Source organism: Typopeltis vanoorti, chromosome 23 (genome assembly GCF_054136105.1).
Source record: "Typopeltis vanoorti isolate ZY-2024b chromosome 23, IOZ_Tvanoo_1.0, whole genome shotgun sequence".
Classification (NCBI taxonomy): Eukaryota; Metazoa; Arthropoda; class Arachnida; order Uropygi; family Thelyphonidae; genus Typopeltis; species Typopeltis vanoorti.
In genome coordinates, this window is record NC_143571.1 from 7,636,461 (window position 1) to 7,662,623 (window position 26,163).

Consider the following 26,163-nt stretch of genomic DNA (forward strand, 5'->3'; position numbering starts at 1 on the left):
ACCCCAATCTTAACAATAATTGTGGCATAAAAATCCCAAAAATTTGGATGGTTCACATTCAGCCCACTTAGTTTTCCAGCAAACTCTTAACTTCAGGACTCTAAGCAATTTTTAGCTTTTATTGGCCACTATCAATACTGATTACTATAAATTATATTATACTTATATAATTTTTTTTTAATGTGAACATGTTCTCCAGCTTTAATTTTATTTTGTGACCTAATAATAATAATAGAGAACTAGCTTTGACGTAGTAAGGTGTTTTTTTTTTTAACCTCAGAGGTCAGGCCAATAGTTTTAACAGTTAATCAGTAACTTTAGCACACTATGTAGATTGTAGTGCTGCTTGTTTTTTCTGTATATGTGTATACTCCAAATGACCTTAATGTGAAGGTCGAAACGGCAATTGTCTATTTTAGTTTATATTAAACTAAAGTTTTACTCTAATGCGATAGTTGTTTCCATAATTTTCATAATAAACACAGTTCATTTCTAGGTCTGTAACCAGCTACCATGCTACCTCTCAGCTGTGAATTCTTCACACCTGCCCATGCTTTCTTACCTTTATCATCATTTACTTCCAAAATCTCCTCACTCATCTACTCCCTGGTTGTCCCATTTCTCTGCTTACCATTCCCATACATGCATTCACTACTGCTTTTATCATGCATTATCCTTATGCCATATCTCTCTGTCCACCTGAATACTCCCCACAATTTCCTCCCATTTATTTTGCATTCCTGTTTTCTCTCTCTCTGTTCATAAGCACTTTGCCTTCACCTGTTTCACTCTCCTGATTTTTCACATCATCACTTACTTCCTCTGATTCTTGTTCACATCACTCATTACATTTCCTTCTAGCAACAATCTCTTTAGTTGACTCATAGTAATCCATTTAAATGCAGTCCATCATTTTTTTACAGCTTCATCTTTCCCTCGAATGTCTCCCATGCATTAACAAACTTGCACTCCTTTCTTCTCACATAGCTCTCCCAATGTACCGTTCATGATTCTTGCTAATTGTTGTAACTTGTCACATCAACAACCTTTTCTGCTATGCAGTTATCTTTCACTCTCCTTAGTAAACCTCCTAATATCTATCCTCACATTATCCTGTCCACACCAAATGATTTGGTGTGGACAGGATAATGTGATATCTAAGCCATCAATCAGGAATTATCGTGAGTATGCATATTTAAATAATTATAATACAGGAATTAACTCCCATAAATTATTATTTACATACTAATAAATAATAATTTACGTGAGTTAATTCCGGTATTATAATTACTCAAACTATCAATCACCCTGTTCATCTTCCCCTCCTGGAAAACAGACCTTGAGCATTCTCTTGTTCACCACACCTTTAATAATGAAATCTCCATATGTGACCACTCTCATGTCATTTGCCACCTTTTTCCCCCCTATTTTCTTTCATTCTGTGGCCTTGCAGGAGGACTTGAATAAATTGCATGAATGGGCAGGTAGGTGGAGCTCGCAGTTCAGCATTGCAGTTTTGAAATTTGGTAAGCAATGATGGAATACACTTGGTGGGAAACTTTAAAGGAGGTAGAGGAAATGAGAGATCTGGGAGTGGTGATGGTGGATAAAGATCTGAAATTCAGGGGCCACATTGCACAAGTTGTGAAGACAACACGTTGGATAATGGCAATGATGCAGAGGATCTTGACATTCAGAAATAAAGAGGTTTCATCCATTGTATAAGGCCTTGATCAGCCTCATATGGATTAGTGCACAGATCTGGTCCAGGTTTTCATGGTGGCAAGGATATGTTGGAAAGGGTCTAGAGAAGATTCACAAAGTTTATCAGTTGTCTTTGGAATGTGGAGTACAAGGACAGATTGAGAGAATGTAAATTGCAAAGCCTCTGAATAGGAGGAAGGGGGGGTGAGGATATGATTGAGACATATAAGCTAGTCAGGTGTTGTTATCAGGTTGACATGGAAGAGATTTTTTATAAAATGGAAGAGGGTAAAAAGAGGCTATCACTGGAAACTGTGTAAAGAGGGTATCAGCAGAGGAGTGAGGAGCAGGTTCTTTGCATGGAGAGTGGTTGGTGAGAGGAATCATGGCCCTGAGTGTGTTGCGAATGTATACGCATTGAATCATTTTAAGTTGGATGAGCATTGTGTGCAATAGTGTGTACCTCCCACAATGAGTCTCTGACTCCATGGAGGTCGGATGTTAATAATAATAATTCTTTTATGCCTTTTCACTCGCATCCACCAAATCTAATCTTGTTCATATACTTCATCTCATTTCTCATAAGGTGGTCAACTCAGTGTCTACACTTTCCTTCTTAAAATTCTGGCAAGCATTCTCTTTCTCTCTCTCTCTCCCTTTCTTTCCTGCTGTCATCACATTTTTTCATACTCTTTTATTCCCTCAGTTACATTTGCTTTTGTTCCGTCAATCTCTTTTGGCATTTATTTTCACGTATATCCTTCTGCATTGTACTACCAGCAGCCGCATGTGGTTGAGGATTATAATCCTCACTGCCTTTCATCCTTTGTCTAACATTGACTCATTCACTACTCATTTACTCATATCTTGGAGGCCATCAAAATATTACACCTTATGCAAATCCATACCTTCTCATTTTTCTTATTTACTCTCTCTAGAAATACATCCGTCATATTTTGCCCATGCATACATACTGCACTCATTTCTATAATAATACCTATTCCCATCATTAACACAGTTGCCTAACATTGTCGCTCTTACACATAGATGCTCACAATTCCTCCCAATAGAATTCAGTTTCCATGACTCTCAGTAGATCTTATATCAATTAATAATTTTTCAAGACTCCTGATGCCAATTCTTCTTATATTTAGAAGAATATAAGAGAATAAGAAATGAAATAAATAACAAAATAAGACTCATAAAACAGAATATCAGGACAGTTATTTTAAACAACTTGAATATGAATTTTACAGAGTACAGAAACAAGTATGAAGAATGATCCGAAATCAAAGAACAGAAATTTGTGATGACATAAATATTACCAATCATAGAAAGAGAACAGTGGGAAAGCTATTTTACAAATTATATTGAAGGCGGAGAAGAAATAAAAAATGTCTGAAATACCAAAGCCAGAAAATACAGATGAAATTGAAATAAATAATAATTTAATAGAATTATTCATCTCAAAATTGAAAAGGAAATCATCTGGAACTGATGTAATTTACCAAGAAATGCTAAAATATGGAGGTAAATAAGAAATGACTTAAAACACAAAAAATTTGATTAAACATATCTTTAAGAAACTGGGAATGGGTTCAAGTCACAATTTGATGATCTTTTGGCATTAGAGTACAGATTGCCCACAATGACCTCCATGGAGGTCTGATAATATCTTTGAGAAAAGACCAATTCCCAATGAATGGAGAATAAAAATTACAATACTAATATTTAAAAAGGGAACAAAATCTGAACCCAAAAATTATCAAGGAAGAAACTTACTCTGCACCATCCTAAAAATATATACAAGACTTAGAATCAAGACTAAATTATAATGATAAACAATAATGATTCCGTAAGGGAAGATCATGCAGTGATGCTATATTTGTTATAAAGCAAATAACAGAAAAAGCAGTGGTATTTAACAAACCAATATTTATTTGTTTTATTGACTTAGAGAAGGCTTTCAACAGAATCAGATTATAGGATGTCCTGAAAGTACTGGCATCAAGAAAGATACCACTGCAAATCATTGAAATAATCAAAGATATATAGACAAAAAAATGAATGTATAATAAGATATCAGAACATAAATACACAAAAAATCCATATAAGGAAAGGGATCAGACAAGGTGATTCTTTAAATCCTTGTTTATTTAATATAATCAGGGATGAAATATTAACAGAATTTAAGAAACAAATTAAATGGGAAAAAAATTTTAAGAAGAAAATTTAAATTTAGATATGCAGATGATGTATCATTACTCACAGAAAATGAAGATGATGTCCATAAGCAATTATTGAAACTCCTATAGATTTGAAACAGTTTTAACATGCAAATATCAAACAGAGAAATCAAAAACAATGGTAATTGCAAAAGAGCCAGTCAGATGTAAATTAGAACTAAATGGAAAAATACTGGAACAAGTAGTGAAATTTTAATACTTAGGAATAACTTTCAATCTGAAAATAAATCTGAAAGCACACCCCAACTCAACATCACCAGAGTTAAAGATCAGTATTAACAACATAAGAAGCCTGAATGGCAAAGAAATGGAGCTTGCTGAGGAATTAGATAAGTATGAGATCGACATAATAGGGGCGATTGAAACAAAAAAGACAAAAACTGGTGAGATATTTCTGAGCAATAAATACAAAATGTTATATTCAGGCAATAACAATCAAGGAAAAGAAGGAGTAGCCGTAGTATTCAACACTAAATACGAGGCTAATCTTCTTGAATGGCAGGCAGTCTCAAGTAGAATGACGTGGGCAAATATCAGAATGAGGAACTGGACAATGAGACTTATTTGTGCCTATGGTCCCACAGAAGGCTCTACTAAGGTAGGAGTGGAGGAATTTTTTGAGGCTCTAGAGAAAGCTACTGACACAATGAAAAAGGAAAGTTGGTCCTTGTTGGGGATCTAAAAAGCAGAGTAGGAAGTGATTGTCAGACATACAAAAAATTTTTGGGAAAATTTGGAGAAAAGAGCAAAGCTAATAATAATGGCAAATACCTGATGGATTTCTGCTCAAGACATGGACTGGCTATTACTGACACCATGTTCCAACATATAAATGTGCACAAATTCACATGGAGAGAAGAGGCAAGGAATAAGAAAAGTCTCATTGAGTATGTTATTGTTGATAGTGATGTTTTCTCCTTGGTGCAGGGCACCAGAGTGTACAGAGGATTTGAAATTGGTAACGATCACTATTCTAGACTAAACACATTAGACTAAATAGTGATCGTTACCAATTTCAAATCCTCTGTACACCAGAGTGTACAGAGGATTTGAAATTGGTAACGATCACTATTTAGTCTTGAGCAAGATAAAATTCAATTTCATATTGAAAAGAATGACACGTAAAAAAGTTTTAAAGGGAATAAAAGTTGAGCAGCTCTCATATGTGAACTGTAGACTAAAATACACAAATATTATTGAAAAAAAAAAATGAAAGAGTTTGAGAACAAGAACCAAACCTTGGAGATTCAGTGAAAAAACCTTGAAAAAAACCCTGATTGATTCAACCAGAGCGGCATGTGGTGAGGTTGTCTGCAAGGATAGAAAAATCAGAACTCCATGATGGACACAGGAAGTTAAAGAGGCAGTGAAGGAAAAGAAGAAAGCATACCAAAAGTTCCTGGCAAATAAGTCAGCTTGTGCTCTTAGAGAATACAGACAAATGTAAGAAAGCTAAACACTGTATAAAACTAGCTAAACAAAAGTCATGGGAGGACTTTGGCAAGAATATAGAAAATAAATATCAAGAAGTTGATAAGATATTCTGGAGGTTGTTGAAGAAGCTTAGAAATGGAGGAAAAAGTGCTGTAAAAGGAGTTAGAAACGATAAAGGTGACATGAAAACTAGAGAAAAAGATATCCTTGAAGTATGGAGTAATTACTTTGAAAAACTGCTAAATGAAACAAGCAGTGATAACAGCACAGTGGTAAAAAAACACTGACCAGGCATGCAGTCAGGAATACATATCCATACTTGAAGTAGAAAAAGCCATCAAAGGCTTGAAATGTGGAAAGGCAGCAGGAGTAGATGATATTCATCTCCAGAAATGCTGAAGTATGGTGGTATAAAAGTCTTACAGTGGCTGCACTGCATAGTTCAGAAGGCCTGGACAGAGGGGTGAATTCCTGATGATTGGAGTACAGCTCTAGTAGTACCCATATATAAAAAGGGAAATAAAACTCTGTGAGAATTACAGAGGTATTTCCCTACTGAGTGTTTCTGACAAGATTTATGCCAGTATACTTGAGAAACGGTTGAGAAGAATTGAGGAAGAAAAGCTTGGTGAAAAACAAGCTGGATTCAGGCCAAATAGAGGTTGTCAGGATCAGATTTTCACTTTACAACAATTAGTTGAGAAAACATGGGAATATAACAAAGATCTGTATTTAAGTTTTGTCAATCTGGAAAAGGCATATGACAAGGTGCCAAGAGAGAGAAGCTATTCTATACGCTACAGTTATATGGTGTCAATGGGGCATTATATAAAGCAATACCTAGTCTTTATTTGAGTTGCAAGTCAGCAGTTAGAATTGAAGGAAGTACAGAAGATGGTTTAATGTAAAATCTGGTGTGAGACAAGGATGTACATTAACCCCTCTGTTATTCATTATCTATTTGGATCACATTATGAAGGAAAGTGATATTAAACATGATATCAGAATTGGAGATGTTAATGTCAGCTCTTTGCTTTATGCGGATGATGTTATACTTCTTAAATAAATCTGTTACAAGTTTGCAAGATTCCCTAACTAAATTGAATAACTGTTGTACTAAATATGGTATGAAGGTCAGCAATAAAAGGACAAAGACAAGGAAAATAGGTAGAATCGTTGAAAATGTCACCTGTGTGTTGTGAACGGAGAATTTGTGGAACAAGTAAAACATTTCAGCTACTTAGGCACGATTTTTAGTGAAGATGGTAAATTAAATATGGAAATAGACAACAGAATCAACAAAGCTGGTATGGTAGGAAGTCAATTGAATAAATTCATATGGAATAAGAGAGAAATTAGTCGGAACACTAAATTAGCTGTATACAAGACAGTGTTCAAACCAATTTTAACTTATGAATCTGAGAGCTGGGTCAGAAGTAAAACACTTCACCAAAGATTAGAGACCGCAGATATGAGAGTCCTGAAAAAGATTATAGGCGTGAACAGATGCCATCAATGGCAATATCATATTAAAAACGAGGATATTAGGAAAGAACTTGACGTTGTCTTCATCCAGGAATGCATTAGCAGAGCTAATCTCAGGTGGTATGGTCATTTAAACAGAATGAACGAGGAAAGATTAGCAAAACAAGTGTTCTCTGCCAGGTTGGCAGGAAAACGACCCAGAGGAAGACCAAGATATAGGTGGATTGATACGGTACCAAGTGCCTTAGATGATAGAAATATAAGATCTGATAATGTTGGAGTCTTGACAAATAACAGACTGATTTGGAGGAAAATTGTAGATAGGAAGTTAGTAATGATGTAAATTTTTCATGTAGTACTATCATATCCTGTACACCCCTTGAGTGAGGGTACATGTCAGGAATTTGATGATGAGGAATAACTTTGAACAATGAAAATATAATACAGGATGAAGTGAAAGAATAATCCTTGAAGGCTAATAAACTGTCAGGATATCTAAATTCAACTATATGGAAAAACAAAGATCTAACAGAAATAAGAATATATAAATCAATAGTCTGACCAATATTGACGTTTGCATGTGAAACAAGAATAGAAAACATCACAAATACAACACACGAAATTATAACAAAAAAAAAAGTTAACAAAATACAATTTGGTAGAATAAAAAAAAGGAAAATATATATAATAATGCCAATTACAACCATAAACCATTAATAAGAATAGAGAAGATTGGAATGAAATCAACATGTTAATTGGATGGACCCAAAAAGAATAGTGAAACTAGCCAGAGACCGGAAACCAAATAAGAAAAGATCAGTTGTTAAACCAAATAAGTGATGTACAAACTGTCTGTATTGAAATATTAAAGATGCAATTGTTGCATGATAGTGATACAAATGAAATGAATTTGATGTAAATTTTTCCTCTTCATTCATCTCTTCTACTGCTGTTAGTGTAACAGACTTCCATTTTAAGTGTTTTTCCTAGGAATACAATCCTCAACTCTTCAATCTAAATGTGAACAAATTCCTTTTTGTACTTCTCCACAGTTGTGACACTTAACATTGTTTAAGTGTCACAATGGCTGAGATTACAGGTGGGGTGTCATAACACCCCACCTTTAATCTCAAAGGTGTCAACTGTTGGTTATATATGGTGTTCTTTCATAATAAGTTTCTTTACACCATTTCCTTTCCTCATTTTTGGCTGTTGCTAGTTTTCTGCATATCTAAAATTATCTTTGAAGTTCTGGCCATGTTAATTTCAATAAAGCATCTCCAAACTCTATGCTCAAATGTGACAGATTCACTATATGCATTCATTAAACATTTAATAATTTTGGACATTGGCACATGTTCTTGTGTCAGGACTTTGATGACAGTAGTGTTTCTAAAGTTCAGTTTAGCTCAACATAGCTTCACAAACATCTCATGTGAAAAGAAAATACTACTAATTTGATGACATTTGATACAGATACTACTAAAACTATGGTCATTCGTAATACAAAATATTGTCTTCTACATAAAGGGGAAACTGTGACAAAACTTCTTAAAGTCTGTGTCTGATATCTGTAAAGTATGGGATAAATGCACAAAATACTCATTATGCAACAATTTCCTCTTCCAGTCTCCAGCACTTCCATGTAATTCAGATACTGTAACTTGCTGTACCAATTTTCTTTGCCTTTTAATGTGTTCAGTGAATTTGCTTATATTACATATGTATTAGGGTGCTCCTTATTTTCAAAGCTTAGATTTTTCTATGAGACACCTTTTCATTTTTGTTCTATATAATAATTAAAAAAATTCAGTAAAAATTTAACAAATTATTGAATGTTTAGAAGTCTTGATGTCATGTCAAAGTTTGTGTATATTGTGATAGCTTAATAAATATAATAAATGAACTACAATGATAGATAAGAAGTCTTCAGTTACATTATAAAAATGGCAAGCATAATTGGCAAGATGCATTGCTACCTGAAGACAATGGAAATATTGCTTATTGGACAGATGTCAGCCACATTGCCCCCACTCAAAACTCTTTTCTACAAAAAAAGGTCATGGCATTGTTTCATTACAAAAAGGTAATTAAATAAACAATAGGGAGGCATCTCATTTCAGAGCCCAGGATGTTTTGGTGAGAATACTTGCAAAGTTGAAAAAGCATGTCATGGACAGAGTTGAAGGTGTATTTAAAGAATGGAAAAATCTCAGAAAGGGAAAGGCAAAGAAGGAACAGGAAGGAATCTTGAGTATCTCCATATTCACTGTTAGGCTCTATGTTAAAGCCTGGTTCTAAGCTCCATCTGTTGGATCTGCCCCCAGGAATGACGTACATTTCCTGACAGACATTTATCTGTATGAGGAAGTGAATGAAGCAGTTGCAAATGCTGCACTGTGAAAATTCCCAGAGCACATTTGCCTTTCAGAGGAATTGATCGCATTTGCTATTTTCAATAAAAATGTTTCTTTTAAGATGAAACAAGATATTGTTGAAACTTTGAAGAAGTCCAGAGGAGACAGTCCAATGAAATGAGCTACAATTGCTACTGACTGGAATGAAGACAAGTTATTCCAGTTGCTAAAAGAAGATCATTCAATTCATGAGAGTTGTTAATAACTTTTGCAGAAAGAGATTTGGTCCAGATGGATGGATGCAACAAACTATGCACAATGATGAAGACCAGAAATAGTTTCTTTTGTTGGTCCTAAGCGATCAGGGAGAAATACCCTGACATCAAGAAAGCAATGCTGCTAAAATAACAGCAGCAAAACCAGTAAATTTAAGAATTTGTAAGCTTTGTATTAATGTGTTTAAATAAATGTTCCATTTTGTCATTTCCTCTTTAACTGAAGTTGATGTTCATTTTAAAAAATAGATCTTAAAAATCATTAATTAAATAAAAAATTTTTAAAAATTCATTATTGGCACTAAAGTGAATTTTTAAGATAAAGCAAAATATGTTATTTTATTGGGAGTGATATTAAAAACTAACTATCATGACTCCCAAATATACTCTAAATCATTTCAAATTATCATAGATTTTTTTAAAAATTATTCTTATTGCAAACACAATGAGCAGGTGCCTCATACAAAATTCAAAACATTAAACATTTGCTACCCTAATATGCATGTATGCTAGAGTGGGGGGGGGGGGTATTGCTCAGATATTTTGTTAGAATTTAAAAAATAATTAAATAAATCTAAGAGAAATATTTATCAAAATATCTTTTAAAAGCTGATGACAGCAGAGCTGGAATTCTTCAACTACAGAATAAATTAAAGCTTTTAGATTGGTCCTTGTCCCTGGAATGCCCACAGTATGGCCATTATCGTCTACCAAAGTCTAGCTTAGCTGTGTCCATTCGTAGTGGTTCGTATGATTTCAGTATGAAATTTTTATATGAGCTGTAATAACCTTTGTATACAGTTGATAGTGAGCATTTTATATCTAAAGACAAATGGTAATTTTGTAGAATTGATTGATTATCATTGGAGAATTTGTAGCAAGTTCTTTTGCTACAAATTTTGTATCTTTTTCTTGAAGAAATTATTATTACTATCATTACTGTTACTTGACACCTCCAAGGGCTCATCAAAGGAGAGCCTTTTATTCTACTACACATAACTCATCATCTCCACTGCTTACTTAATCCACCAACTACATCTAACATTGCCCCTATCATTGACACTCAATGCATCTACTACCCAACACCAATAGTATTTTTTATTGGTAAATTGTGTATTCTCCTTGCTAATTTGCATGTATGCAGTATGAAAAACCTGAATTTTCTGGGGGGGAAAACCCTGCTACCTCTGTATGAATTTAACTCGGGTCCTTTCCAGTTCCTCTTCGCTCCATTGATAGCCTAGGGCCTTGACCATAAATTTCCATCTGACTGTTTTGTGCCTTTTCTTCATCTGTGTCCAATTCTTTCCAATCTTCCCAAGCTCTTGTTCTGTTTTTCTCCACCAGCTCATATTTGGTCTACCTCTCTTTGTCTTTCCTTGCAGATTTCACTGTACTGCTTTGTTGACTTTATAATTTTTAGGTTTTATTAGGACATGTTCTGTCCATCTCCATTTATTTTGATTGATGTCATACATTATTGTTTTTTGTTTAGTTTTCTGCCATAATTCTTTATTGGATATCTTTTTCATTCTTCTTAAGTATTTACTTAAAAAAGCTGCAGTTTTTTTCCCTAATTGTTTTGGTTGTTGTCCATGTAACTGGTGTCTAGAGTAAAATTAAGTTTAAAATTTGTATTACATAATCTGGTTTTGTTTTTTGAACCTGTTTCCTTTGATCTTCATATTTTCCCTAACATGTTAAAAATTCTCTGTGCTATCTTTATCTTAGATTTTATAACTTCTTCTGCTTCTCCCCTGTATATTTATTATAGCCAACCAGGCCGAGTGGTTAGCGTATCCGCTCTCCAGCCAAAAGGCTGCAGGTTCGAATCCTGCTGTGGGCATGGATGTTTGTGATTGTCTGTGAAAATAATAGTGGTGATGGTGGACAGTAGATGGTATAGGTGTAGATGAGGCAGGTTGTGGATGAGATTGAGTGGTGGAGACGGAGAGTTGTAAAGTAGGTGCCCTCCCTCGATGAGTCTTAGGACTCCCTGGAGGTGTCAAATAATAATAATAAAAATAATAATAAAATATTTATTATTAATCCCAGGTAATTAAAGTTTTCCACTGTTTCTAACTTTGTCCATCCAGTACTATGTCTTCCTTTTGTTTGTTCTTTATTTTCATTTTATTTATTCTTAACCTGTGAGTCAAGTTTTTTCATTTTTTGCCTTCATATGTTGTGTATGTGCATAAACATGTATAATCTGCAAAATCCAGATCATGTTGCTATTAGATTCCACTGTATTCCTTTTGTGCTTTTCATGGCATAATAAGAACTATTGTTAGGGAGAAAATGCATTCCTGTTTGAAATTAAAACTACTGTTTTAATTTCAAAATTTTCTGAAAGTGTCCATAGTGCATGATTTGTATTTTATATTTTTCATAAATTTTATTTTAAGTTGATTAGAAGTTGTTTTTTTAAATCAGCAAAGTTGATATAAAGATTTGACTGCCATTCTATTGATTGTTCTATTATTATTATGAGTGTTACTATTTGATCTGTACATTTACTGTTGGCTCTAAATCCTGCTTGTGTTTCTCTTAGCTTGTAGTATATTTCTTTTTTTATTCTTTCCAATTACTGCAATAATTTAAATCTTATTTTTTGGTATTTTGATTAGCAATCCAATATTTCATTCATCTGACCATTCTTCTTGCATTTGTATTTGGATAAGAAATGGGTAGGTATATTCACTGTTACATTTGGTATTCATCTATACCAGCTGCTTTCCCATTTTTATTTTCATTTAGTGCTCTTCGTATTTCACTTTAAATTTTTTTATGTATATTTTTAATATTTTTGTGTATGATTTTAATTTTTTTTTTTTTTACGTTCAATTTTATCTTGCTTATTTCCAATATTCAAATTTTGTAGTCTTTCATTTCTTTGGCTAGGTTTTGTATATCATCCTCATATTCCAATCCAATCCTTATTGTTTTGGGCTCTAGATAATTTATAAAATATAAATTATAAAAAAAAAATATAACTTATAAAAATAAAATCTTGCACTGGGGCCCATGAAAAGCTAGTTATGGCACTGCTCCTGTGTGTAGGTTACAGCAGATGAACAAAGACAGCCTAATGGAAGGTGTATAACAAGTGTATCTAGAAAAGGAAGTGTTTGTTATTGTTTTCAATCACAGTGGTGAATTCAATCAATCTAGTTGTTTGTTCAGCTGGCTGAGGAATGTGGTTAAAGTTTGGCAGTCATGGGACCAAATGGTATAAATATATCATCATCATATCTGAGCCAAACTCTAAAATATAAAACAATAGTGCTAGGTAAAGAGTTAAGTTTTTTACTTGGAGAGTGGTGAATGAGTGGAATAAGCTGCCAGTCTGTTGTGGGTGCCATGACTGTGAATGAGTTCAAGGCAAAGTATGATAGATACTGGGTGAATGTTGAATAGTTGTTCTTGACATGATGTTAGGGCCTCCCTCGATGAGTCTAAGGACTCCTTGGAGTTTCCCGTAATAATAATTACAATTTTATGTCATAAAAATGAATAATAATTCTTTACACTTTGTAGACTCAGTAGTTTTATTTTGATTAAAAAGACAGAAGTAAATAAAAAAATTTCCTTCCCTTTTCAAAATATCACTGTTTGATGAATTGGACAAGTTTTTCTCTTAGAAGTCTGAATATGACATGAGTAAACTGTAACTGATGTTGGCACAGTTTATTTGGGAGTTGCATTGATTGCTATGGATACTTTTTTGTATCCCTCTGTTTTGCCAAGTGATCTTAATAATAGAGATCATTACCATGCAAATATAAAACAGTCAGATGATGCCACAGTAAAAAAAAAAAAAAAGGAACAGTATTAATAGAGGACTTTTTTGTGCATATATCTTTACTAATACTGCTTTTTAAGTTTGTGCTATTCAGGTTTTTTTTTAATAGTTGGTGTGGTTTTTTGGTATAATTCATTCTCTCTTACACCTTCTGTCTAAAAAGAACCGAACTTTTTGAAATTAGAAGAAACTAGTGATTGCCACCTGTTGTCGAAAGCGGCAACCTTCATTAGTGTTGTGTCAACTGTTTATGACATTTGTTTCATTAGAAGCCGAGTTATAGTGCTAAGAGTGACAGTGTGTTTTGACGAATGGTCGGAAAACAAGTTTCAAACAGAGAGCTGTGATTGACTTTTGTGTTAAACTTCGTAAACGTTTTACCAAAATGCATCAAATGCTTCAAAAAGCATACGGTAATGAATGCTTATCCCGTACTCAAGTTTACGAGGAGTTTAAGCGATTTCAAAGTGGTCGTGAGACGCTTGAGGATGACAAAAAGCTGGGCCGTCCAAAAACTTGAATGAGGGAACTTAACATCCAAAAAGTGCTTGATTTCATCAAAGAAAATGCGAAATCATCTGTGAGATTGATTGAAGATGAATTGGGGATTCCAAAATCAACTGTGTACAACATTTTGACCAAGAGTTTGGCCCTTTGTAAATTGAATTTGTGATTTGTTCCCCACAAGTTGACCAACAACCAAAAAAATGGATCGAATTGAACACTGCAAGGACCTTTAAAACTGCTAGTAAGGACTCAAACTTCATGAAAAGTCATTACTGGTGACTAAATGTGGTGTTTTGAAACAACGCCAGAGTGCTGAGTGGAGACCACCAGAAGAAAGGCATCCAAAAAAACGTCACTTGGAGAAGTCAAAAGTAAAGACAATGCTGATTTGTTTCTACGATTCCAAGGGCATTATCCACAAAGAATTTGTTCTGCCTAGCCAAACGGTCAATGGTGAGGTTTATCTCGAAGTTTTGATGAGATTGATAGTGAGAATTCGTCGCATGCGGCAGGAATATCGTGATGCAGGCAGCTGGTCACTTCTGCATGATAATGCACCATTTCATCGTTCGAACATTGTGAGACAGTTTTTGAGCAAAACCAAGTTGGTTTGTGTTTGATCATTCACCTGATTTAGCACCCTGTGACTTCTTTCTCTTCTCCAGACTTCATTTGCTGATGAAAGGAAAGCAATACGACACCATTGAAAACGTTCAAGCAGCAGTAACTATGACCCTCAACAGTATCCCAAAAAATCAATATAAAAAAACTTATTTAGCGAATTAATTGACCATGCCAAACGCTGTATTGAAACTGAGGGAGAGTATATATTGATTTAAATTAATGATTTGAATAATTATAATTGGCCTGTGTTTTATTTTCTATCAAAAGTTCGGTTTCTTTTTGGACAGAGGGTATATGTCCAACAAATGCTTGTATACTTCATGGCATCTTCCAGATCCAATGTTGTTGCCCAGAACCATCACCATTTAAAGACTACATTGTCTGTAACATAGTCAAAGATTTCATAGGATGCTATTCATGTATCATGTATGCATCCTATGGGTTAAAAATGTGGCAGGTTGGTTGGTTGATTGATTGATATAAGTTCATTGGTGCAAGGACAGCAAAGGTTATACTGCAACATAGCAAAGGTTACAGCAGTTCACAGAGTGTTTAATAAATGGTCATAGATAGATAAATTAGTAAATAATAATCATGTACAAAAAAATGTCATACAATTTGTTTGAGTCTGATAGCATCTGTTGAAGTGTATATATAGCTCAGCCAGATAAGTAAACATTTCATTCCTCTCTCATGTGAAGTGCTCACGCCCCATCAGAATATGACGAATGGTAAGATGCCTGTTTCATTTTTTCACACACAGGTGGATCATCAGCCCTCAGTAAATAAAAATATTTAAGAAAAGTGTGACCTATGTGGAACCTAGCAAGCACAACTTCGTCTCTTTCCTTTCTGCATTGAGATTGCTAATGCTTAATTTCAGGCTTAATATCATGCAATTTGTTTGTCAGTGCTTCCTGCCATAATGACTGCCTTTGGTTTCATTGGAAAGAAGTTGTTCATGAGAAACTGCTCATGATATATTAATTATACCCAAGTGTGGTTCATGCATAGGCACTGCGGAACTGCAGCACCCCCAATTTTTCTCAATATATAAATATATTAATTTATTTATATTTGCTTGTAATATTTAATTAGCTTTGATCTTATAAAATGCCTGTAAGTCTGTATAGGGATCTTTCAAACTGTACATGCAAAAAGTATGAGCTGATCTTGCGGCTGCATTCTCATTTCCCTTAATTCCAGTGTGGCTGAGAATCCAGCACAATCAAACATCAAAATTAAGGGTTTTCATTACAAAGCACTGGAATGTGAATTATACATAGGAGAGGAGATAGCCTATAAAAAATTCAAAGAGTCTGTATAAATTATACACTTTTGGTAGCAGTTCTTTTTTATATGCGGTGCAAGCTGAATGGTGTGCAGCTTTGCTGTATAATTACTGCAATAGAACGAGACCTGGTTTGAGATAATAAAATCAGGAAAAACAGCCAGCAGAACTCTCTGATCTTGAATTATCAGTATAGATTGGCAAGAAATCAGAGTGGACTGCTCGGTGTGCATTAAACATTTGAAGATAGACAGATGATAGTGTATGAGCCTTTTGTAGTTTACATAGCGAGAGGTTACAGGGCAAAATGCAAACCTGCCATGGAGGAATGCTGTTATGTTTGGTGCAGGTAATGTTGTTAATATTCATGCCAATACTTCCATAATCTCTTTAACATGCATTCCAAAAGGACATATGATAGTCGGACATGTGTGATATTGAGCCTCCCAAGGTAGAGAATAGATACTAGTTCGCATAGTATCTATTCTCTACCTTAACAACTATTTCCATCTAAGTAATAGAGCTGGTTCATTTGCTTTAGCATAAAGGCTTTGAGTGGACGATGTGTGAAAGTACCAGTAGCTATCTGTATACCCAGATGATGGATGGGATCTCACCATCGCAGGTTACTTTCTGCCTTGCTGAACCAGACTTGTGATCCATAATCCAACTCTGAACATAAAAGCACATAATAAAGATGAAGCAATGAAGATCGATCATCATCCCATTCAGTAGAGGATAGAGTTCAAAGAAGATTCAGTGCTTTCTTGCACTTCTCCATTGGTTGATGTGAGTGCAAAGAATGTAAGTTTTCTGTCAAAGATAAATCCCAAGAACTTTGTTTCTATTGCTATTGGAATAACAGTTTGTCCCATTCTTAATACAGGATCTGGGTGAAGAGTGCATTTTTGGCAGAAGTGTACACAGTTTTTTTTTCTGCTGAAAACATGAAACAATTACTAAGAGCCCATGAAAAGACATGTTCTATTGCTTGCTGAAGTTGTCTTTCATTTATCCTTATGTTATGAGAGTGACAGTAAACTGTGAAGTCATCAACATATAAAGCATTATCTACAGTGGGAAGAAGTTGTTTAGTGATTGAGTTAACTTTTGTTGAAAGTTTTTCCACTTGGTTATACTATAAATTAAACATGCCAAGAAATTATATTGGTTTAATCCTTTTTCCAAGTGTAAGCAAAAAGTCCTAAAGTCACTTTAATAACCTGAAGTGACTTTAGGACTGGACAACCCGTATTTAGAGGCTGTGTAAGATAAAATGGATCCAAGATTCTTTTTAACTCTGATATCTCATATAACTTTGGCCTGAGCATGAGTTTGATATAGTAAGGGTATCTACAAAATATACATCATGTTCTGTCTTGATCTTTTTTTTTTTCTTTTTTTTTTTGGCTGCTTGGCAGCTTTGGATACAATAGGAATCAAGGTGATGTTTTTGAAATTGAGGCTGTTACATATTATACTGTTTCATTGATAGGTGTTTGACTGTATCAGCATTAAATTTGACAAGATGTTAAAATGCCTTCAATTTGACAAGATGGTAAAAGGGGACCCATGTAGGAGAGCGTGGTTCCTGTGAAGATGTGTGAAAAACATGAAAATTATCACTTTTCATGCTGTGGAAAAATGGCAGGAGAGCAGACTGTAAGATCTGTTGTGGAATATGAAGAAGGTATTGAGTCCATTATTCAAAAGGGAGAGGTCATTATTGTCAAGGACTCTCTCAATGATAGGATCTCGTCCATTTGTGTTGGCACTACCTCACAGAGTGTTATGCTCATTAAAGTCACCTGTAAAAAGTATGGCTCAGGCAGTTGCAATATATGATTATCAAATTCTATCTCATTTATTTCATAACGTGGTAAATAAATTTAACATACTGTAATAAGAAATCCCACAGATAAACAAATTACTACTGCTTTGAGAGCAGTATTAAGCTAAATGTGATGGAAAGGAGTATGACTACCCACTAGGATAGCTACTATCCTACAGGGGGTCTTCCTTTTTTACCAACATTACAATTTTTTTTCTGTTATATTATCCATTTTATGTTATATTGCAGTATATTATACTTCTACTTATATATGTGAGTAAACACAATAAGTTGAAGAAAAAAATTCAGCTTACCACAGGTGGCTTGCATCCAGTACTCCAGCATCATACCTTGCTTGTACCAAAGCATGCTCATCAGCAGATCCAAATCTGATTTCATAAAGGCCAACAGTAGACAATTTGAATCCTTTCCAAGGCAGCAGAAAATGAACAAGGTATAGATGGATTGATGCAGTTAGGAGTGTTTTTAGAAGACTGAAATGTGAGCTGATCAAATCAGAGACCTGACAAAATGGACCAATTTGGAAAGAAGTTGTTCATGAGAAACTGGTCATGATATATTAATTATACCCAGGTGCGGCTCATGCATAGGCACTGCGGAACTGCAGCACCCCCAATTTTTCTCAATATATAAATATATTTATTAATTTATTTATATTTGCTTGTAATATTTAATTTTATCATCAACAATCCTATATAATTCTCTTATTTTGTATAAAAAATCCATCTTGTACCACTTAGCAGGGCAAAGGACGCTAGCAGCACTGTGTTTACCACAGTGTCATATTGCTACGCGCGCAAGCATATGCACGTCATAGTGAGATACAAGCTATTAGCATAATGCATTACTGTCCGTCCACTGTTTATATGCAGTTTGCGCCAGTAGTAGAGTGTTTGTAGTACTTATCGTGTTTACTCCGTCTCTTTAAATATTTGGACATTACAATTAAAGGATTTAATTATAATGTCTGAATGAAATTTTGAATTCAAAAGTATAATTTAATTTATTATAATTCAGTATAATTCAAAAGTAATTTTGAATTATACTAAACTGTATAATTTTATCGATAATAAACAATATTTTTTCATGAAACAACACAAGAATAAATTTTTTCATTTAATTTTTACCATAATTTTGATATTTTATCCGAACACGTATACACTGTACTTACAATGTGTATATTTTGAAAGTTGCAGCACCCCCACGATTTCAAGCCACAAGCTGCCACTGATTATACCATTGACTCTTACTATAGTAAGCTTCTAAGAACTATAGGAATAATTTGTTATGGTGAAGCATTATGTTTATTGGGATTTTGACCAGGACTTCAATAATTTGCTGTTGTGAGCAATTTATTAATATTAAATAGACAGGATTCAACATTCCTTTCTAGGAAAATACTACTAGTCCTTTCCTAGAAAGGAATTTATTTCTTTGCACTCAAATGGCATCAGTGACTGGATTGTAAAATGCTGGTATGTATAAAATTTCACTTGATCTGAGTTCAATATAAAGTAATCTTGTATGTTATCCCAACAAACAGTTATCACGTTATCACATCTCTTGCGTGTGTTGATTATTTCTTATTGTTTATATATTTATTATTATTCAAGATAGCCGTTTGGTACGTTTACAAAAGATTTTAAGTGGAACTCTTGCCGAACTCTTAGGAGGCTATGATAAATTCCTCTTCTCAGTACTTTTGCCACATGTACCCGTGTCTAATATGTATATTCTAGGTAAGTGCTTCTCTTCTCTTAACAGCAAATATATATATATATATATATTATGAAATGGTAACCAAATAAAAAGAAATTGAGAAAAAGAATAAATAGCACATTTTATGGAACAATATAAGCTCATGCTAGTTAGAACCATCATTAGCTAAGTATGCCAGTACAGCAAACTCTTGATTACCTGGTCTTTTATTAGGAAGACTTCTCATGTAACTTGTTTCAATCCAGATAAATTTTAACTGGTTTGTTGATAATGATCTTTCTCATACATTTATTGCTTTTCAGATGCTTCTTTCTTTTTAGATCTGTTTATGAGCTATTGTAAATTATTGTCTTTCACAGTATATACTTGTACAATCTCCAGAATGTTGACAAAAACAGCCCAGTCAGTTCTCCAAACACAAACCTATAGTGTTCAGTATCAGCAATTAAAGCAAGCTGATATATTAAGGGATACCCTATAGCAGGGGTGGCCAAGACGTTTACCGGTCGACTTCTTGGCTGCAGTCGACTGCGAGGCACCTGAATGTAGCAAATTAAATGAATAAATAGATTGAAAATTAATAGATAAATGATAATGAAAATTATTAATTGATAAAAAATTGTCATACTAATTTATTTCTAATCTGATGTAAAGTTTATAACTTAACGGTTAACAACGAAGCCATCACTTTACAGCAGTCACGTGATTCGCTTTGTCCAGAAACATTCGTTTGACGGTTCTGAACGCGTCCCATAGTAACACTTTGATACGTGTACACTGGCAGTTGACAATCCATCTGTGTATTTTTCTTGATCAAGACTCTTGCAGCCAAAGTGTCCTGTATTCAGTATTTTGGTATCGAGTAATCTCATTAAATCATTTTCCGTTTATTGATTTTTAGTGTGTATTATTTTAAATTAAGCAAGTGAATGCAATTAGTATTGTTAAAAAAAAAAAATTAAGGATAACAATGAGTGAGCCAAGAACAAGTGTGAAAAAGATAAAAACTTATCACTATCATAAAGAATGGGAAGAAGATTTTTTCTTTATTATGATGAAAGACAAATGCGTATGTATAATTTGCAATGCGAATGTGGCTTTACTGAAAAAAAGTAAATGTTGAAAGACACTATCGAACTGTTCATAAAAATTACGAAGATTATCCACAGAGATAAGAAAAGCAAAGGTACATCAAATGAAGACTCTACTGACAGCAAAACAAAATATTTTCGTCAAGTACAATACAGGCGCAAAGGCTGCTACAATTGGTTCATTCAAAGTTGCTGAAACTTTAATTAAACGTAATAAGCCGTTTCAAGCTGGAGAATTATGAAAGGAAGCCTTCATCAAAGCTGGTGAAATATTATTTCAAAATTTTAAGAATAAATCAGAAATAATAACTGCTATTAACAATGTCATTATCACGAAGCACAATCATGCATAGAGCAGAAGAAACCAGCTGGAACCTAGAAGAGATTCTGCATGAAAACATAAACAAGTGCAATTTTTTGTCACTACAGTTTAACGAATCTACTGTTTACGCTGGTACTGCACAATTATGTATTTTTATTCAAATTGTTTTTGAGGATATGTTGGCCACAGAAGAATTATTAACCATTATTCCAATTCAAGGCCGATCAAGAGGTCAAGATATCTATGATTTATTTAAGAATTTCATTGTACGTACAAGTTTTCCAATTCATAAGTTAGTGTCAATAACTACGGACGGAGTGCCTGCAATGGTAGGTAATAAAATGGATTTCATCACTCTGTAAAAACGATGAAGATATACCAAGTTTTGTGGACTATCATTGCATCATCCATCAGCAAGCCTTGTGTTCAAAAGTACTGAAATTCAAACATGTTATGAATGTTGCTTTCAAAATTGTTAATTCAATAAGATCAAATAGCTTGCTGCATCGTCAATTTTGGGCTTTGCTAAAAGAATGCGAGAATGAGCATAGTGAATTATTGTTACATACTGACGTAAGATGGTTAAGCCACGCCACATTTTTATCAAGATTCAGAGAACTTCTTCCAGAAATAAATTCTTTTTTAAAAACAGAGATGATTCACATCCAGAATTAAATTATAAAGAATGGCTACATGACCTCGCCTTTTTCTGTGACATTACAGAAAAACTAAATAAACTAAACTTAGAATGACAAGGAAAAAATAAAACAATCATTGATATGATAAGCTCCTTAAAATCATTCAAGGAAAAATTAAACATGCTTGAAGTACAATTACAGCGGTGGAATTGAAACATTTTAAAAATTTGGCCGACCAGTCAATTGATATACAAAATGTCACCTTTAATAAACACACTGAAAGCATAAGACTTTTAATGAACGAATTTGAGGTAAGATTTGTAGGAATCAGTAAGCTCGATGATATCGTTACTTTTTTATCGTTTCCCTTCAATGAAAATATTAATGTTGAGAATACAGCTTCAAAATTGAATGACTTTCTCGACACAAATAGAGTAGATTGGGAAGAAGAAATTATAAATATGAAATGCGATATCCACCTCAAATCAATTGCTTCAAATAATAGTTTTTGGAAGTTGATCCACAAAAGTAAATATCGAAATATTTGGAGAATCACCGCTTATTTTAACGCATTTTTGGAATCAACTTATTTGGAGAATAAGTTGCGAATGAGAATGTGAATCTGCATTCTCATGTATGAATGCTATTAAGACAAAGAATAGATCACAACTAAGTGATCAACATCTGGAATCGTGGTTACGAATTTCTTTAAGTTACGTACGATCCAGATTATGATCGCTTAGCTGCATCTATGCAATGTCAGGTATCGACCAATTAAATTAAAATATTTAATTTTGTTTGTATAATTTTATTTAGTTTTTTGTATTTTTTATTGTTATTATTTTTTTAATAAAGTTATGAACAATAAATTTTATTTTTTTTTGTTATATTTATTGCCTTATAAATTTTTAAAAATCTCAAAAATATTCCACAATTTTCAATAGCATCTATAGTCACCCGCAGAGATATTTTCACTAGGTAAGTAGCTCCCAACGTCTAAAAGTTTGGCCACCCATGCCCTATAGAGTCAACATTGTTGATCATTACCTTATAGTGATATGATTAGAGCATAAGATACTGATAGATTGTTAGATTAATATCAATTAGGAAATGAGACAATCTATATCTGTTAAGATTACAGAAAGGAGAGACTTTCCCTTCAAAATATTTAGGATGTAAGATGATGTAATTGCTTCTTCTGTTTCTTAGGCATAAAAAAACATGGTTGAACATATGCGTAAACTTGTGTAATACCAATAAATAGAATTTTTTAGTACCAATAAATAGAATAGAACAATAATAAAGTTATTTTTCCTTTAAAGGCTGTTTTGTCATTTCCACGAATTAAAGAATTTGAACAATTTGGTACTTCATTAACCACCCGAATGGCCAAAGGGATAAAATATATCAAAAATATATGCTTGATATCTATATTATTTCTATAATATCCAAAGGTTATATTAACTTCAATGGAACAAATTGAACATGCTGGCAAGGTGGATTTCGCATCCGCTCTCCAACCAATAGGTCGTAGGTTTGAGTCCCACTGTAAAAATTAATGTTTGTAAAATCATGCTCTGAATGAGCTTGTATAACTCCTTGAGTTTATAAAGGCACGTCTTAAATATATATATATATATACTGAATTATATCTGCACTGAAGATGGGGGAGTTTCTGTTTCATAGTGTGAACTTTTGTTTGTTGTTACTTCATTAAACACATGAAGATGACTATTAACGGTACTTCACTAACTACCCAAATGGCCACAGGGATAAAATATAGCGAAAATATATGCTTCATATCCATATTATTTCTATAATATCCAGAGGTTATGTTAACTTCAATGGACATTTCATATCCATGTAATTATTGATATGTATACACATAATGCCAGTACGGTGGTTAAAAATGAATATTAAATATATATATATATATATATATATATATACTGAATTATATCTGCACTGAAGATGGGGAGTTTCTGTTTCATAGTGTGAACTTTTGTTTGTTGTTACTTCATTAAACACATGAAGATGACTATTAATGGTACTTCACTAACTACCCAAATGGCCACAGGGATAAAATATAGTGAAAATATATGCTTCATATCCATATTATTTCTATAATATCCAGAGGTTATGTTAACTTCAATGGACATTTCACATCCATGTAATTATTGACATGTATACACATAATGCCAGTACGGTGGTTAAAAATGAAGATGGTCATTAATTCTTTAACACTTCCCTCTGTTAATGCTATCAGCATTTTATTCCTCAGCTCGTTTTTTAAGTGCATATTATTTTTATGTGGTAAGGGTTCTGTATTGCTTTTAAGAATTTAATATTTCATATTGGAAACAAGTATAGTTAAGATTTTTTTATCAGTCATATGTCGTTTTTCTGTATGCATTATTTATTTTTAATAGAATCATTTTTATCCCCATATGTGTATAGATTATCATTTGCATATGTACATACATGTACATCTAGCTCACAAAAAGGTTGTTAACCTTTTGTGAGTGAGATGGACATTAAAAAAATAGCAAAAAAAGCTACAGTATGTTGCCTATCCAGAAATGATCACCATGCTTGTTATTCTCTAAAAGTACAAAAAGAAAAGAGGCGATTCCCAATATTGTTTGCATATTTGGTATCAAATAATAATTGATATTTATTACACTTCTGAAATTTTATTCCTCAGTTCTAGAGCTTCTTCCACAATTTCAGAAAGGAATGCGGAGAACCGACCAGGGCTTCTAACCTAATGTCCAATCCTCACCTTCTCGTGGTGCACCCTGGTGGGTATCTACCTGGATACTGAACGAACGAGGATGGGCTCGCAATTTGGGATTTAGCCGACCAAATTGTATTCTTATTGGTTAAACCAAAATACAAAATGATGGTACAGCATGACAAAATTTCATGTCGGCTGGGGCGTCGCCCGGTTAAACAAAGCCCCTGTTGTTTTCACCAATGAACCAGGGTGAACAGCAAAAAGTCAGCTACTGGAACAAATCTGAAAAAAACACCCCAACTCAATATCACCAGAGTTAAAGATCAGTACTATCAACAACAAATACAGACCATCTTCAGTGGCTACATAGGAATAGCTTTTAAAAAACAAAGTGGAATATGAACAATTAATCATTTAAGAGTAAAACATAATTAAAGATATTAATTCTGAAATTCATATCATATTAAATAACATTAGACTGATAAAAAAAAAAAATTTAATGTGTTATCATGATTAAACTTTCCCAAATTTTTGATATAGATATACAGTCATTATGATTCAAGTTAGAACGTTGAAGTAAGGCCTCTACACTTTCTTCAAATAAACTTCAAATTTGTAGTGACATCTGTGTAGGAGGAGAGTCTTGGACCAATGGAGTAGAGAGAATGAATCAGATCAAGTGTGAAGTGATGTGGAAGAGCAGGAGAGTGAGACAGGAGAGATTGAAGAGGTGATTATGAATGGGAAAGTGAGTGGCATGAGTATAGAAAATGAGAGAATGGGTGTGTAGAAGGAACAGGGAAACGGGGACGCTCAGGATGGACAGGGTTACGCAGCGTGAGAAAGGTGGATGCTCCAAGAGAATGTGAAAACATGTGTAGATAGGAAAGGAATGGGATGACCTGGGATCAAGAAGAAATAGTTGGAATTGAAGAGGGTTCTAAAATGAATAAGAAGAAAGGGAAATGTCCCCAGTCGAGCATGAAGAGATCACATCGAATGAGTGGTATCAGTGGAACTAGTTGTAGATCCAGAAATGAGCTGTTGTGTTTGTATACAAATGCTAGAAGTATAAGAAACAAGGCAGATGAAATGGTTGCACTAATTGCATCTGTTCACCCAAAGATTGTTGGAATAAGTGAGATATGGTTAGAAGAGGACGGCATCCTGACAAGGAATAGAGATGGATGGGTATGATGTGTTTCGTGAGGATAGAAGGGGTAATAAGGGAGGGGGGGTGCTATTGATTATAGAGAAAGAGTTATGTTCATACAAAGTAGAGATGCAAGAGGGAAATAGTGCCAGTATAGAAATGACTATTTGATTCCCTTCACTTCTATCTCACACCATACTGCCTCAACCTGGGTGGTTGAGGCAGTATGGTGTGAGATTGAGGTGAATGGAATCAAATACTTGATTGGATGTTATTATAGACCAGGTAATGTGAATGGTGGTGATAATGAAATATATGAGCAAATAAGAAAAGGGTGATTATTATGGGCGATTTTAATTATGGCAATATAGACTGGAATGATGAGATAGCAACTGGAAGTAAAGGAAATGAGTTTCTTGAGTTTTTGAGGGATAACTACCTCAGACAGTATGTAACAGAGGGCACACGAGGATTGAGGATCTTGGATTTGGTCATCTCATCAGAGGATGTAATTATAAATGAGGTGTCAAATCATGCACCAATTGATGAGAGTGACCATGAGGTGACTACCTGGGTGGTTGCTAGCAGTGTGAGGACCTCTGTGAGAAAAAGGTATATGTGGAACTACAAGGGGGGGGGTGATTATGAAGAGCGCTCAGGAAACAGCTTGCGGGTGTAGCATGGAATGAGGAGTTAGCTGAAAAAGAGATCAATGCAGCTTGGGGGATTTTCAAAAACTATGTAGTAGATGCAATGTCTAAATGTATTTCAAGGATGAGAAGGTTAAATAAGGTAGGTGTGAGATGGATGAATAAAGAGATTAAGCATGCGATACAGAGAAAAGGGGCATTATGGAGGCAGCATAAGAGAAGTGGAAATGACCAATTCCATGTGGTTTACAAAGACCACATGGAATTTGTTAG

The 26,163-nt window shown here is 34.0% G+C and overlaps 1 protein-coding gene across 1 annotated transcript in view; it reads left to right on the forward strand.

Moving 5' to 3' along the window:
- LOC150093600 (FAST kinase domain-containing protein 3, mitochondrial-like) overlaps positions 1–26,163 on the forward strand; it is a 75,028-nt gene that overhangs the window by 30,738 nt on the left and 18,127 nt on the right. Inside the window, exons 2-3 of the mRNA XM_090412905.1 lie at positions 10,111–10,245; positions 19,194–19,319. Of these exons, the coding sequence (XP_090269031.1) occupies positions 10,111–10,245; positions 19,194–19,319 (261 nt within the window). The remainder of the gene's footprint in view (positions 1–10,110; positions 10,246–19,193; positions 19,320–26,163) is intronic.